Here is a 14,894-nt window from a genome sequence, read left to right as displayed (position 1 = left end):
CTCACCACTCACTCACTCAGGCTGCAGCCACAAAAGATAATGTAGCTACTAGGAGTAAATAAATGTAATACATAATATATGTATAGTAATAAATCCATTCACGCACGGGAGCCCGGTGCGGCGGTGCGCGTGCGCGATTCTCTGTAGGCTTTCGGTGCGACGTCTCACTCAGCCCAGGAACCTAGCGCTAGCGGCTTCCAAAACCACAGGAATACAGGAGCGACCGAGCGGGCACGTATAAAACAGCGGGCGATAGAAGAGGCCCAAGGGAGCTGCAGCTGCGCCCATGCACCGTCCCCACTCGTACGCCCCCGCCCCCGCCCCCGCCCCCGCCCCCCCCGGCCGCCGTCTCGCTTATCCGTCCACCGCGCCACGGGCATCCGACGTGGGGGCGGAATCCTTTTCGTTTACGCGTGGTAGGCCGCCGTAGCCGTGCGGTCTGTTGTGTTTCCTAGTCCAAAACCGGATGCGCATTGGATGCCCGTCAGCTGCCCCGACGGCCCGACCACCACCGAAGTCACCTGATTTTACTCGCTGCTAGCTGCTCACCTGTCGATGACTCCACTCGACCCGTGACGGGGAGGGTCCAACCTGACATGGACCGCGCGCTGTAATTCTAGAAGCCATGCGTACGTACGAAGGTTCCAATCAAAGGGTTGATGCGAGCGATTTTTCTTTTTGTTAGTGCGTGCACCGTGCGTTCATATGCTGTGACTGTGACCAATGCAGGCGCGGGGGCGACGTGATTATCTTCCTGGCCTCGTGGGGCCGACACGTCTCAAAATTCTGCTTCTGGAACTGGAATTTTCTGATTCCCTGAGTGCTAGAACTTCGGGGCGTAAAATGATATGGACGAATGTCCTCGTGCTGCCCATGAAACCCGAGCCTTTCCACGTACGCTCCTAACACTTGGAATACCTATTTGATGAATTATTGCCATGATTTGATTTTTATGCCCTCCTCAACTCTTAAAACTGTTTAAATTGTATCTCTCGAATTTAGAAGCGGTCTTCAAGACTGTTTCATCATTTTTTAGTTTTGAAAGTATAATAAATACCCAATAAGGCTTAACAGGAAAAATATTTTTGATCTTCTAATAATCTTAAGAAAAATCCTAGAAATAGATTGGGACATAGCAATCTTAACTAAAATATTAAGAGCTCATGAAAGGATATCTAAAATCTTCTAAAAATAGATTTAGCCCTAGAAAAATGAGAAAAAAATATTAAAAAAATCTAAAAATCTCAAAAAATTAAAATTAATGTCTAAACACATTTTGAGAACCTTTCATGATAAAACACAAGATGCAACCAGCGTGAATGTATTTAACATTATTTTTGTTGCATTATTGCTAGTTGGATCTCATCTTTTTTATCGTGGAAAGTTTTTAAAATGCATTAGAACATCAATTAGAATGTTTTGGGTATTATATAGATTTTTTGGATATTTTTTCATTTTCATATATATATATATATATATATATATATATATATATATATATATATATATATATATATATATATATATATATATATATATATATATATATATATATATATATATATATATATTGATGCTCCTAGATATACTTTCTCGAGTCCTAAATGTTTTATCTGTTTTTTTTATCCTGTAGTTTTAGAACCCTAAAAATATTTTCCCTTGGTTTAAAGGACCTTACCAGGTACTTATTAGTGTTTTTATGTATGTAAAACTAAAAAAGATGAAACCGTTTAAAGAGTTACGAGAGTTATTACAAGGAGATAAAATGTCCAACTTTAGAGTTTGGTGAGTAAAAATAGATCATGGCAACTGGCAATACTAGTTCGTGGATTAGATAACCAGGAGTACCGATTACATGGAATCGGACACCGCCGGTGAACTCGAGCCGCAGCTCGCCACCATCAAAGCCGGCGTGTTCCAAGATGAGCTCGATTTTGCTACCTCTCCCTCTCTTACACAAAGACGAGTTCTATTTTGCTACCTCTCCCTAATCTGTTACAGCTGTTTCCAACAGCACGCTTTTCTAGACGCAGCTGGTTGGGCTTCGTTTACTTCTTCCAGTTTGGGGCGGTGAACTTTGGATTGGGTTTCCTGGCCCGCTTGCCTTTCTTGCCTTCTAGGCTTCCTGCTATTTTTGGGTACAGTCTGTAACACTCTACTAGTACTCTTATACGCGATTGCGACGACGGCTAGGCCTGCGAAAAAGATGCCCAGCCCAGCCCAGTCGATCGGGAAAAATCCCATCTCGCGCTCCCCGCTTCACTCGTGTGCAACGCGCGCGACACGACGCGCCTTATCCAGATCACGCTCCTGTCTTCTCTTTTTCCACGGGAGAGAGGGATGACGAAGCCAGCGCGCGACGCCGCATCACTCCCGCGCCCGGGCTCCTTCCCGCCACGCCCACGACGATGCCGTCCCCGACGTCCTACCACCTCCTGAACCCCTCCAAACCCTCCTCCTTCCGCCGACTCTCGGCCCCGGCCCCGCGCCTCCATGCCCGCCGGTTCCATGTCTCCTGCGACGCGCCGCGGGGCAGCGGCAGGAGTGGCGGCGGGAGGCGCGAGGTCATCCCCGCCGGCGCCAGCAAGGCCAAGAAGCAGATCGTATTCTTCGACGCCGCCCCGCCGGTGTCGCAGGAGGGCGAAGCTGCCGTGGAGAAGGCGGGGAGTGAGAAGCCGACCAAGGTGGGCAGCGGCAACGCGGCGCTGGCGTTGGTGAGGAGGGCGACCAAGAGGACGTTCGCGTTGCTGTCCAACCTCCCGCTCGCCATCTCCGAGATGTTCGCCATTGCCACCCTCATGGCTCTAGGTACCGACTGCCGATTGTGACTAAAATTTGATCCTTTGTTGACGCTTCATGAATTCCTTCCTGCTCATTTTCCTGTGCTGGCATTGCGAATCGGGCAACCGCAGGAACGGTGATTGACCAGGGAGAGGCGCCGAGCTACTACTTCGAGAAGTTCCCCGAGGACAACCCTGTCTTCGGCTTCATCACGTGGAGGTGGATCCTCACCCCCGGGTTCGACCACATGTTCTCCTCGCCGGTCTTCCTCGGCCTCCTCGCGCTCCTCGCGACGTCCCTCATGGCGTGCACCTACACGACCCAGCTCCCCATGGTCAAGGTCGCAAGAAGGTACGGCTGCCCTCTTGTATCACTTCTTGGTAGGCCGATCAGTGAACCATGCCCATGGGGTGAGACATCAAGTGCCGGTGTGTCATTGCAGATGGTCGTTCACACATTCCGGAGAAAAAAATACGGAAGCAGGAGTTTGCGGATTCTCTTCCCCGAGCATCCATTCAGGATTTGGGAGTCATCTTGATGGGTGCTGGATATGAGGTGATTGACACCCACAATGATTTCTATCCAACTCCAACCTCTGGCCTTTGCATTATTTTTTTGAAATAAACTGGTCTTTGCATTATGCTTGTATGATCTGTTCCTGCAGGTATTCACCAAAGGGCCATCTTTGTATGCTTTCAAAGGGCTGGCTGGTCGGTATGCGCCTATCGGCGTGCACTTGGCGATGCTCTTCATCATGGCTGGTGCCACGCTAAGTGCGACAGGAAGCTTCAAAGGTTCCGTGGATGTGCCTCAAGGGCTGAACTTTGTTATAGGAGATGTGATGAAACCTAGAGGGGTCCTCTCTGTTGCGCCGGATGTTTTCAATACTGAAGTCCATGTCAACCGGTTCTACATGGAGTACTATGATAGTGGAGAGGTGGTCTCCTTGCTCAGTGTTTTCAAACATTTTTGTGCAGTTATATGCGCTAGACTGATTGGCAACTAATATTGTTGGATTGCCAGGTCTCACAATTTTACAGTGATCTCTCTCTATTCAACCTTGATGGTAAAGAGATTATGAGGAAGACTATCAAAGTAAACGATCCCTTGAGATACGGAGGGATCACCATCTACCAGACAGACTGGGGATTTTCAGCATTGCAAGTGAAGAAAAATGGTGAAGGCCCTTTCAATTTGGCGATGGCCCCCTTGAAACTGAATGGGGATAAGAAGCTCTTTGGGACATTCTTGCCACTTGAAGATTCAGACTCATCGAATCCAAATGTCAAAGGAATGTATGTTTAGTAATTTTTCCTATCTCATTTTGACTTAAAAAAAGTTGACATACTATGAGTAATTATATGTTGTTTGCCTCCTTGGTGACTTGTAGATCAATGCTTGCCCGAGATTTGCAGTCTATCGTGTTGTATGATCAAGAGGGTAAGTTTGTAGGGGTCCGTCGGTGAAGCTCGAAACTGCCTATTGAGATCAATGGCAATGAAATACTCATTGAAGATGCTATTGGAAGTACTGGACTGGATCTTAAGGTCGCCTATTGATTCATTCTTTTTCATTTTTATTTTTGAAGACATTTGTGCTTGTCAGTTAATAGAAGTGTCTTCTTTTTTTCCCCTTTCCATCAGACTGATCCAGGAGTTCCTATTGTTTATGCTGGTTTTGGTGCACTTATGTTAACGACCTGCATTAGCTATCTTTCACACTCTCAGGTATGTGTTATTGTTTTTCATGGTTCTTATTGACGACAGAATTGTAATTGGCTTCCACCGATACAAATTTATGGTTTGGTTCCTGCTGCACTAGATATGGGCATTGCAAGATGGGAGTACAGTAGTCGTTGGAGGGAAGACAAATCGAGCCAAACTTGAATTTTCTGAAGAGATGAACCGGCTACTTGATAAAGTACCAGAGCTGATCAGTGCCGATGAGAATGTATTAGATACCAAATCGACGGCCACATGAAACCCTTTTTGTGTTTTTGTTTGGGATTGCTGAAGATGCAGTAGCTGTGTTCAGGTGAACAGACGTTCGAATTCGAAAACATGCCTTCAAGAATAGAAAATCTCTTACAATCTTTCAGTAGAATATAGATCACGCTTCAATTGAACTCTCTGTACATCTTTGAATGAGAAGATCGCTATAGAAACTAAACTGATAACTTGTTATGTCACCGATTTAGAATTTACCGGTAAGAGTGAATGTAAATGAACAAGGGCGGGCCTGGTGCAAGCGGTAGAGTCTTACCGCCTGTGATCGGAAGGTCCCGGGTTCGAGTCGCGGTCTCCTCGCATTGCACAGGCGAGGGTAAGGCTTGCCACTGACACCCTTCTCCAGACCCCGCACAGAGCGGGAGCTCTCTGCACTGGGTAAGTGAATGTAAATGAACAATGATGGGGAGAACTGTCAATTCCATTGATCTCTTGGATATTTATACACGTGAAGGGGTGTGTCAAAGGGACACAACTGTTTCCAAAGGATATGTCCTTTAGAATTAAAACTAACTGTCTAATCCTATCCACTAATACTGTAATTGATGGATGAGATCACTTCGTGAAGAGACGCCTGTTCGTGTGTATGTGTCATTTCACAACACTCCCCCTTATCCAATCTTCTTTGAGATCAATGCAGCTGTAAGCTGAAATTTCTCGAAAAACCCTACGAGAAAAATCTGAGGAATAGATGGATATGCCATAAAAACTCCTTCAAACCTTATTGGAAAATAAGGAGAAAATAACATATTTATTTGTGATTTAAATAAACCACTATGTCACTGGTATCCCATTAAAACCCCCAGTGGAGAAAAAATATTGAAGATACGACATAAAGATAACTCCCAAAAAACCTTTTAGAAAAAAATATGAGAAGCAATATAAAGTGATATGCCGCTAAAACTCCGGTAAAAACCCAGTGGAAAAAATAGGAGAAAATATGACGACATATTATTGGAATTGCCTCTTGAATAACTCACATGAAAAACCTTTTCAGGGAAAAACCATGGATGAGTTGTGAGGGCAATACGTGCCTTTGGTATTTTCAACAAAAAACCTAATGGGGAAAATAGAAAATATGACACATTCTTGTATTGATATTGCCTCATTAAAAAACTTTTATGACAAACCTTTGTGAGAAAAACTCATAAAGGGAAAAGAGTACAACATGATGTTTGAACAGGTTATGATCCAGGAGGAAACCCCCTGAACCTTGCATCTCTCAAAGTCATTGAATACCAATTTCATGAAATGTGGATGTAGGTATGGACTTAGTGAGTGAATCTGCAAAAATATCGCAAGACTACTTTTGAAAGATGTTTATTTCCCAATGTGTTTTAATTTATGGGGACAAAACATTTGAGCAATATATTTAATCATATTGCTCTTATATGACATGTTTGCATCTTGACAATACAAGCAACCTTATCTTTGTAAATAATGGTTGATGATCCTATGGGATCACATTTGATCACTCTATGAAGTCATGCATATAGGATGCTTCAGAATGATAAGTGGAAGTAACCATTGGAGTCAAAATTTGATGACTCGTGTGTGGAGACTCTACTACAATAAAATCAGTATATGATCTGGCATTAGGAAATTAAGTAGCCAGTATCTTGATATCCCACTTAGGTCGTGTCTTAGTTTATTTAATAATAAACTAAAATCCTTTACTACCATGTGGATATCCTTTTTAACTCTCATCTTTCGGTGTCGTAGAAGTTGCGCTATTTTGTGCTAGCTAGGTATCTGCAAATGCAATATCAGGCCTGTTGATATTTGCAAGATACATGAGCGCTTTATGGCACTAAAGTTATCATCCCAGGGTCTAAATGGATAGAAGTCCATATTTAGGGATTGAATGACCACAAGAGTTGATGGATATGATGTCCAATATCATTTGGATATTGGTATACTAATATATGTACTTAAGTTAAAACTTAAGCATAATTTGGTTTTACCCAAATATCTCATCTCAAATCCGTCTTAAAGGCCAACTCCGTATAATGGAAATTGTACCTAAAATAATTGCTTAATTATATTTGTATCTTGATGATATTAAAATAATCAATATGCGTTGAGATGTCAGGGAACCAATTTGGGATTTCTTTACAAACACATATACGCAATCATGATTAGAGTAATTCTTCTATGGAAGGAACTCAATCAGAAAGTTGTACCACAACCAACTTAATTGTGTCAAGTCATATTGTGACTTGAGTTATATACAATGTATGTTGCCGTTTGTATTTGAATTCAGAATGTGAAGTCCATTGGGACTTATACGTCAGAATCTATCAAATTCATTTGATCTACCAATGATTGAATTTTGGAACGTGGTTTTCACACATACCATGAGATATATTATGCTAGGTCTCTGCGTGAAACCATATGCTACAAGCTCTCATTGTTCATCACCTTGCTTCTGAAAAGAAACTGTGAGAGAAGACATTATTGTGGTAATATTTCTCATCATTGAACAAGAGCGGTCTCCTTAAGTGCCACCTTTTATTTTGACCCAATTTGAGTGTAAAGACACTCTGCCTAGGACTTTGGTCTGGATCCAGTAAGGTGAAGAGCGATCTTTGAGGAGTATATGTCGCGACAATTTGTAGTCTTTAAATAATTGATTCATTGCTTGGAATCAATATAGCATGTGAGAATGTTAACCCTTTTGGACTGCTTGTCATTTTCCATATGGAGTCAGGGTGTTCCAGTGTCCCAGGATCAGAATTTAGGTGCACCATTGATCCAGGTGGATTTTGATCCGGGTTTTGGATGCTCATCCATTTGGGTATCTACCAACTTGAGGTTGGCTTGGATTTACTGTTTTGGAGGATCTAGTCCTCGATATCCTCGGACGCTTATTTGAGCATTATCCTTAGGAGCGGCCGTACTTCTTTCTGTCTTCTTTGGAAGTGAGAGTTGAATGGTTTTAATTGGTGCCTCCATTCTTTCGGGCGCATTACGAGCAGGATAAGAGGATTTTGTGACACCCTTATTATCAGTAAATGCTTCTGGCAGACTCTTTGCAATATGATGCAAATATGAGATGTTCTAAATGATTAGGTTTAGATTCTTTGGTACGTGGATGTGAGGATTGCTCTTTTGATTCCCAACATTCTTTTTTTGGTATAAATCTCCTTTTAATGCCTGAAATTATGCTCAAATTGTGATCAACATACGGGCAATATATAATTCCCCTGTAGAGATCCGAGGTATTCTATGAATGACGGATAATAATACCTCATTAGGATTCCTAATGCCCATTAGTACGCAGGGGTGGTAATATCGTGTTAAGAGTGAATGCAAATCAATAATGATTGGGAGAACTGTCAATTCCATTGATCTCTTGGATATATATACATGTGAAGGGGTGTGTCGAAGGGACACAACTATTCTCAAAGGACACGCCCTTTAAGACTAAAACTAACTGTCTAAATCTATCCATTAATCCTGTAATTGATGGATGAGATCACTTTGTGAAGAGACGCATGTTTGTCTGTAGACGCCTGTTCGTGTGTAGGTGTCATTTCACAACATTTACCATACTTTAGAGCAAAAGAAAACTGTAACCTTAGTTCTGTTACTGAATTTTTGGGGAGCACGTTTCAAGGAAGTCATACGGAGTTGCCCAAAATCGCAACAGATACTTAATTGTTCTTGAGATCTGTGCATGGGCGAATTCCTCCATCGCAATTTGCAAAAGGATGCAGATTCCTACCATTCATTCATGCCTGTATTGTTGTGGTCGGTGTGGTGAACTTGGGGTGTCAACTGTTTGTCAGTCCTTCGGTCCATCGTAGGGTGTAGCATCCAATGTTTTCTTCGTTCTGGTCAAATACAAGGATGTAGACTTCAAAAAATAAAAAAAAGGGCTGAACAAACAGTGTCAGGAAAGATGCTGCTGCCGGTCATCTTAGATGCCTGAACCCAATGATGAGTTTCAGGTGGCTCATTTATCAGTGAGTAAGGGCTATTTAGATTCCAAAAATTTCACCCAAAAATGTCCCATCGAATCTTGCGGCACATGCATGGAGTACTAAATGTAAACGAAAAAAAAACTAATTACACAGTTGGGTGAGAAATCGCGAGACGAAACTTTCGAACCTAATTAGTCCATAATTAGACACTAATTGCCAAATACAAACGAACGTGCTACAGTAGCCAAAACCAAAAAAAATTGGGAACTAAACGCGCCCTAAACAGCCAGTAGCATCTACTTCCATGTGGTGATGCCACAAAAACATGTGCCATAGGCAATCCCTATGTTCGAGTTGTTGGTAACCTCCCTGAGAGTCACATGGAAGCTCTGCATTTGAAATTCTTGTACTTGTTCTCGAGCGGTATCGAAATTGCAGATTTCGTTTGCTCCCTCGGACGTGATCAGATCTCTCTTGAAATCTCAATCTCCACTGCAAATCTGAACTTGGCATTCGAAGGATACAATATCAAGAACAATCATTAGTGCTCACTGATCTCAAGTTCTCAACTGATACTCTCCTTGCTACTAGCTAGTTTCTGATTTCCTTTATTCCCTGTCTCTGATGAAATCGTTTCATATGAGAGGGCTGCATTCTTCAAAGATGACTGTCTCGCTGCATCACTTGTCCTGTCAACAGCTTCTGAAATCTGAATGCCTTCAAACACTGAATTTTTCAGTGAAGTAAAAGTCCGATCCATGCTTTGTCATGTCACAACTCACAAGGCGCCCCCAAACTGCAAATTCAAATGCTGAACCAGTAGATCTCGAAGCCCATAACTAACTCACGGATTCCGAGATATCGTTGTTCGGTGGGCGGCGGCGCGGGGATCGTGAGCACATGATCACGTTGTCTGATGGGAGTTAGATAATGCCAAACTGACAGTATCTGATGAGGGAGGTAGTTGCGACGCAGGCCCAACTAACTTCCTCACCACGACCGGTCAAACCCCACACAAAGATGCATGGCATGGGCGGCGGCTTCTTCTTCGGATCGCAGCAACCAGCAACAAGCAGCTGGGCTGCGCGGCTATAAAAGGCGCCCCCTGCACTTGGTTCTTGTATAGAGTTGAGCAGCGACAGCACAGAAATGGCGAAGCGGGCGTCGAGCAAACGGAGCTTCAGGCTGCCGCTCATGTGCGGGCAGTCGGACGTGGCCAGCCCGAGGGGCGCGGCCGTCACGCGGCTGTCGTCGTCGTCGTCGTCGTCATTCGGCAGGGGCTCCAGGTCCGGGTCTATCTCCAGCTCCAGCAGCAAGCACAGCGAGCTGCAGCGGATCTTCCAGCACTTCGACCGGGACAATGACGGCAAGATCTCCGGCGCCGAGCTGCGCGCCTTCTTCGTGTCCATGGGCGACGACATGCCGTCGTCGTACGGCGACGGTGGCTACATGCTGGACTTCGCCGGCTTCGTGGCGCTGATGGAGAGGGAGGGCGGCGGCCAGGAGGAGGACCTGCGCAGGGCGTTCGAGGTGTTTAACGCCGTGGAGTCCGCGGGCAGGATCACGGCCGTGCTCGCCCAGCTCGGAGACAAGCGTTCCGTCGCCGACTGCGAGGCCATGATTCGGCCCTACGACGTTGACGGCGACGGTGGCCTCGATTTCCACGAGTTCCAGAGGATGATGAGCTAACTGATTCCGGCTTACAGTGAATCTTCACTTTCAGAGCACTGAAGAATGAAAGGGTTGTTCATAGGTCTGCATCCAGATGAGCCAATGCAAGTTGCTACAGGGCAAATGTGTCATCTACGTACTTGGATACTGCTGCTTGCGTGAAGCAATTTGCTGCTTCATCTTGTGTTGTTTGGTGTGTCACACCACTACACCAGTGTATCAGTTAAATTACAATTGATCTTTTCTTCTAAATACAACTCTTTTGTTTATAAGTAGTATTTTTTTTCTTTCAAAATTTTCACCTAAAGAAGGTAGAAAAAATATTTTAAAATTTCCAGGTGTTCTTTTACAGCGATATATCACTTGGATTCAAATAGGTCATCGGTTTGGAGGTTTCTTATGTGGAAATGAATCAATGATCAAGAATTTGGGCTCAACAGGAGAGTGACATGTTACATCACCATTTCAAACTGGCAATCATCCAAACAACACACATGGAAACTGATATGTCTTCACTTCAGAAGAACATATTCTGCAAAATCTTTACAATTGCATCGAAGGCATTGAGTTCTTTTACATAAGAGATCCTTAGGACAGTAGAATTAACAATCGTGCAACGTTGTAAGAAGCAGAACAGAGCAACAAACAGATGCCTGATGATACAAATTCTGTACCCAGAATTCAGAGATCTTCACATACATATGAAGCATCACAAGCACAAAGCAAACTTTCTCAAGCCTCACAGATCAAGAGTACTAGTCTTTATACAGTTATACCCCCATTTCTTCCACATAATGGGGATCTCCCACACAGCATACCATGTAAGAAATTACCACTCTAATTTCTCATCAATATACTACACTAGGAAACAAGACTATTTTCTTCTGCAACCAATTGAGTCATATCTCAACTCCCACCTGATTGCGATCGATTACCTTGTTGCTCTGCATAAGGCCTTATGAAAGTTCTTCTCCACCAAACCTCAAAGGCCTTCTGGAGATTGGGGCAGCTGTCCCCAACCTTCAAGAAGCTCCCAAGCCACGAGAGCAAGATCGTCTGCTGATCCTCCAGTGGGAGCGTCAAGATGGTCCGCCCAATACCTTCCTCCACCACTTTCCGGTCGAATGACCTGCAACCGTGCTGTAGCCAATTGTAGTCATCCATGAGAGGCTGCAACCAGACATCCAAGAGAAGCCGCCTTGTGTCCTTTGAAGGGAGCATCTCTCCTTTCCCAATTGCCACAAATAGCCTCGCCGTGACACAACTGACAAGGTGGCGCGACTTAACTGGCAACTTGGAGTGCAGCCCAGCCAGCTCACGTTGGCTAGCCCATATGACAGCGAACTCATCAGCAGCATTCCTGTCAGCTAAAATATCAGCTAACCAAAGCAGATTATCTGCTTCTAGAGCAATTTGTCGGAAAATTGGTTCTTTAATATTAAGAGCTTGCTCAGCAAAATCACTGTCAGTTGCTTGCTGAAACAAGATTAACAAGGAATCCAGGCAGTTCCGGCATGATCTGTAGAGGGTCTCAGAACACAGGTCAGAAGATCCACTTATACTGCTAGTGCTATTCTCCTTCAGAAGCTTCTGTACCAAAGATTTCATCTCACGCCGCCCCCTATCCTCATTGCTTCTCAAAACCAATTCAATGATATGTGAAAATGTGTCATTTGGTGGGGTGGTTAGATCAGACGCTACCCTCTTCAGTACAGGACTAACACCATAGTTCTCACTCTGCAGATTCCGAACAGATGAGACCACATTCTCTTCTTCTTCCCCAACCCAAGGGACCGCTTCCAGGTAATCTAAGCATGACATGACACATGCTGGGAAACCTAACTGCTCTGCAACCTGCACAGCCAAAAAAAAAACTAAGGGAACAATAAAACCTAAGTAAAAGAAAAGCTGCATTTTTATGATTTCTGAAGAGTCCAGATTGGTCGATCACAATTAAGGCCCCACGCTAGCATTGTATGGCCACGGTCCATGTAGTCATGGGCCTGATTGGTGCAATTATCTTTCTGTGCCATTTGCCCCATAAAGCAATAACATAATTCATGACAGCCTGCCTAGCTTGAAATTTGTCCCAACCCCCACCAACTGGTATGTGCGAAATATATAGGACAAGGCAGTCTTTGTCAGCATCCATACATTAAGTGGCATGTTGTAGTATTATGGGTATAGCAGACAATATCCCTTTGATGTAACAACATGAACCGGACATGCAGGCACCATTCAGTTACACCGAATAATGGGTTCTTTTTTATATTTAAGGATCATTAGTTTATTAATACTAAACGCCGGTCAGACTGCAATAAGAATACTGCCTCCAGTAATATATAAGTGACCTAATTTGAACCCTGAATTCTGGTGTGATCCTTTGATACTGAATAATGAAACTAATTCTAGTAAGTGTGCCATTTAGTCAGCAGTAGTGTTACAAAACAGAATGAATTTTTTTAACTAGGGCAAACCTTCAAGACTCGAAGAACACGAGGAACAGTTTGCTTGATCAGCCTCTGCTTGACATCACTGCAGTACATCAACCCAACAGTCTCAACATAAATCTCCACATCCTCACAATCAGGAACTTCTATACTCGACACTGGAGATTGCCTGGAGAGCTTATCAGCAAAGAAGGTACTGTTTTCAGCTAGGATGTTCTTGTGAACGCTCATCTTTACCGCAACACCATCCTTGCCATACAGCACCACCTTCAAGTCACTCATCTCGAGCTGGCCAAATCCAACAGATATCTTATGCTGCTTCTGTGGCCTTTCATTCACTGCCTTTGGTGGATTAGTCGCAGCATCCTCTGCTGGCAAGCACCTCTGCTCCTCTGAATTGATTTTAGCCCTTGTCGGAGTCGAGTGTGTCCTTCTCTCGGATGAGATTGTTGGTGCCCTCTGAATTGACGAGGCCTTTGACGCAAGAGGCGAGCTACCCCCTTTGGGTTTCGCTTTCGCCTGCTGGTTTTGGTTCTTCGCCGTCTTCTGGAGCACGGCCTGCGACGGGCAGCACCAGAACCCTTCTGGAGTTACAGCAATGGGGACATTTCTGATCTTTGTGGTCCGGGCATCAACACTTGCAACCTTAGATTCCGCCATGTTTCCTTCGGAAGATTATGACCAGTTCTAATACCAGCTCATAGACCTGAGTAGTGATGGACAAGAGTCAAATTGATGAACTGAAGTTGCCATTTGGAATCACGAGAATGTATTGCTCACAAAATCAACTAAGAGAAGATGAATTTTAAATTATGTTATGACTCTCAGCACCGAGCACGACCCCTAGAATCCTTCGTAATTCCCACCAAATCATATGATTTCCCCATTTCACAAGAGCTTCAAAGTTCAGAGCCATCTTTTCCATCAGGAATTTTGCTTAAAAGTAGCAGACAAATACTAGGCAAATTCTGAACTAGACCTGTCTTCAAATCAAACATGAACAACCACACCAAATCAGTCATGATCCTACAGCTAATTGCTATGTTATCATAGAACATAAATCATCCCCCCTATACCTCCAGAATCCAAGAACAGCCAAAAAAAACTCAGTAACTAACGAGTCCAGAAACACCGTTTGGAAGAACAACCAACAAGACCACACGTACCTCACCAAAACAACCCTCCCCTGTCTCTCGAGAATCCAGAACCAGAAACAAAATTCGTTGAAAAAAATTTAAGGCATCACGAAACCCACCGAGAGGCCAGCGCACGAAAGCCTCCCCTCGCCCTCCGCCGCAGCCCAGCCCAGTGACAGCCGTAATAAAGACGGGCAGCATCTAGCAATCCAGCCAGGCGCGATTGATGGCAACCTCACATCATCTCTTTCCCCAAAGCCGGCCGGAGAAAGACGAAGAAGAAGGGGCAGGGAAGGGGGAAAAGCAACGGAAAGAAAAGAGCGCAAAGGGAGAGAGAGCTTTTTACCGGACGACGAGGGGCGCCCTCGCTTTAACCACCTACGACGCCACACCACCTGCCATCATGGCCCTCCGCCCCTCCCTCTCTGAATTTCTTCTCGGATTCTCCTCCTTTTCTCTCCCTGCTCTGCTCGTCTTCTTCCTCCTTCGTCCTCCCGCTCCGCCTCTTTTATCTTTATCCCGCTGCGGTGACTGTGCGTGCTCTCACTCTCTTGCTGGCTTGCTGCTCCTTGCGTTTGCAGCAGCTGTACCACAAGCTCGAGGCCGTACTGCGACCGCCGCTGTAGCGGCTGCTTTGTGTGCTCCAGACACCTCACTCCCAGCAGTATCTGGGCTTACCATATCTCGCCCTCGCACCCCTGCCTGTCCCATCGGTTCTTGCGAGGAGCTCTCTTCTGCGCAGCCCGTAGCGCGGGGCCCACAAGCAGTGTCACGTCTGCCAGTCCTGTCTGATTGGGCCTGCGCCACCCCTCTATGCTTTTGTTTACTGCTGTCGGTAGTAGTAGTACTAGTCGTACGCAGCTTTACACCTCGCTGGAAGGGTAATCTACCTTGGCATCCGGTCTCAGGCTCTCAGTCTCAGCG

The 14,894-nt window shown here is 44.8% G+C and overlaps 2 protein-coding genes and 1 pseudogene across 3 annotated transcripts; 2 read left to right on the top strand and 1 right to left on the bottom strand.

The window, feature by feature from the left end:
• Positions 1 to 2,350: 2,350 nt before the first annotated feature.
• On the top strand, positions 2,351 to 4,979 carry LOC136538027 (cytochrome c biogenesis protein CCS1, chloroplastic-like; annotated as a pseudogene).
• A 4,883-nt stretch (positions 4,980 to 9,862) lies between these two features.
• Positions 9,863 to 10,440, top strand: LOC136538026 (probable calcium-binding protein CML41). Its single transcript, XM_066530009.1, has one exon. It carries the CDS (start codon positions 9,863 to 9,865, stop codon positions 10,400 to 10,402), a length of 540 nt encoding a protein of 179 aa, XP_066386106.1. The 3' UTR covers positions 10,403 to 10,440.
• A 441-nt stretch (positions 10,441 to 10,881) lies between these two features.
• On the bottom strand, positions 10,882 to 14,669 carry LOC136538023 (BTB/POZ domain-containing protein At3g50780-like). Of its 2 annotated transcripts, none has more exons than XM_066530007.1 (3): positions 14,317 to 14,669; positions 12,862 to 13,540; positions 10,882 to 12,238 (listed from the first exon to the last, which is right to left on the bottom strand). In XM_066530007.1, the coding sequence occupies exons 2-3, from the start codon at positions 13,492 to 13,494 to the stop codon at positions 11,291 to 11,293; spliced, it is 1,581 nt and encodes a 526-aa protein (XP_066386104.1). In that variant the 5' UTR covers positions 13,495 to 13,540; positions 14,317 to 14,669; the 3' UTR covers positions 10,882 to 11,290. The 2 variants fall into 2 exon arrangements, with proteins under 2 accessions (XP_066386104.1, XP_066386105.1); XM_066530008.1 differs by lacking the exon at positions 14,317 to 14,669 and adding an exon at positions 14,090 to 14,293.
• Positions 14,670 to 14,894: the final 225 nt, after the last annotated feature.

The sequence above is a fragment of the Miscanthus floridulus genome, chromosome 2 (assembly GCF_019320115.1).
Source record: "Miscanthus floridulus cultivar M001 chromosome 2, ASM1932011v1, whole genome shotgun sequence".
Taxonomy (NCBI): Eukaryota; Viridiplantae; Streptophyta; class Magnoliopsida; order Poales; family Poaceae; genus Miscanthus; species Miscanthus floridulus.
This window is presented reverse-complemented; position numbering and strand designations above follow the sequence as displayed.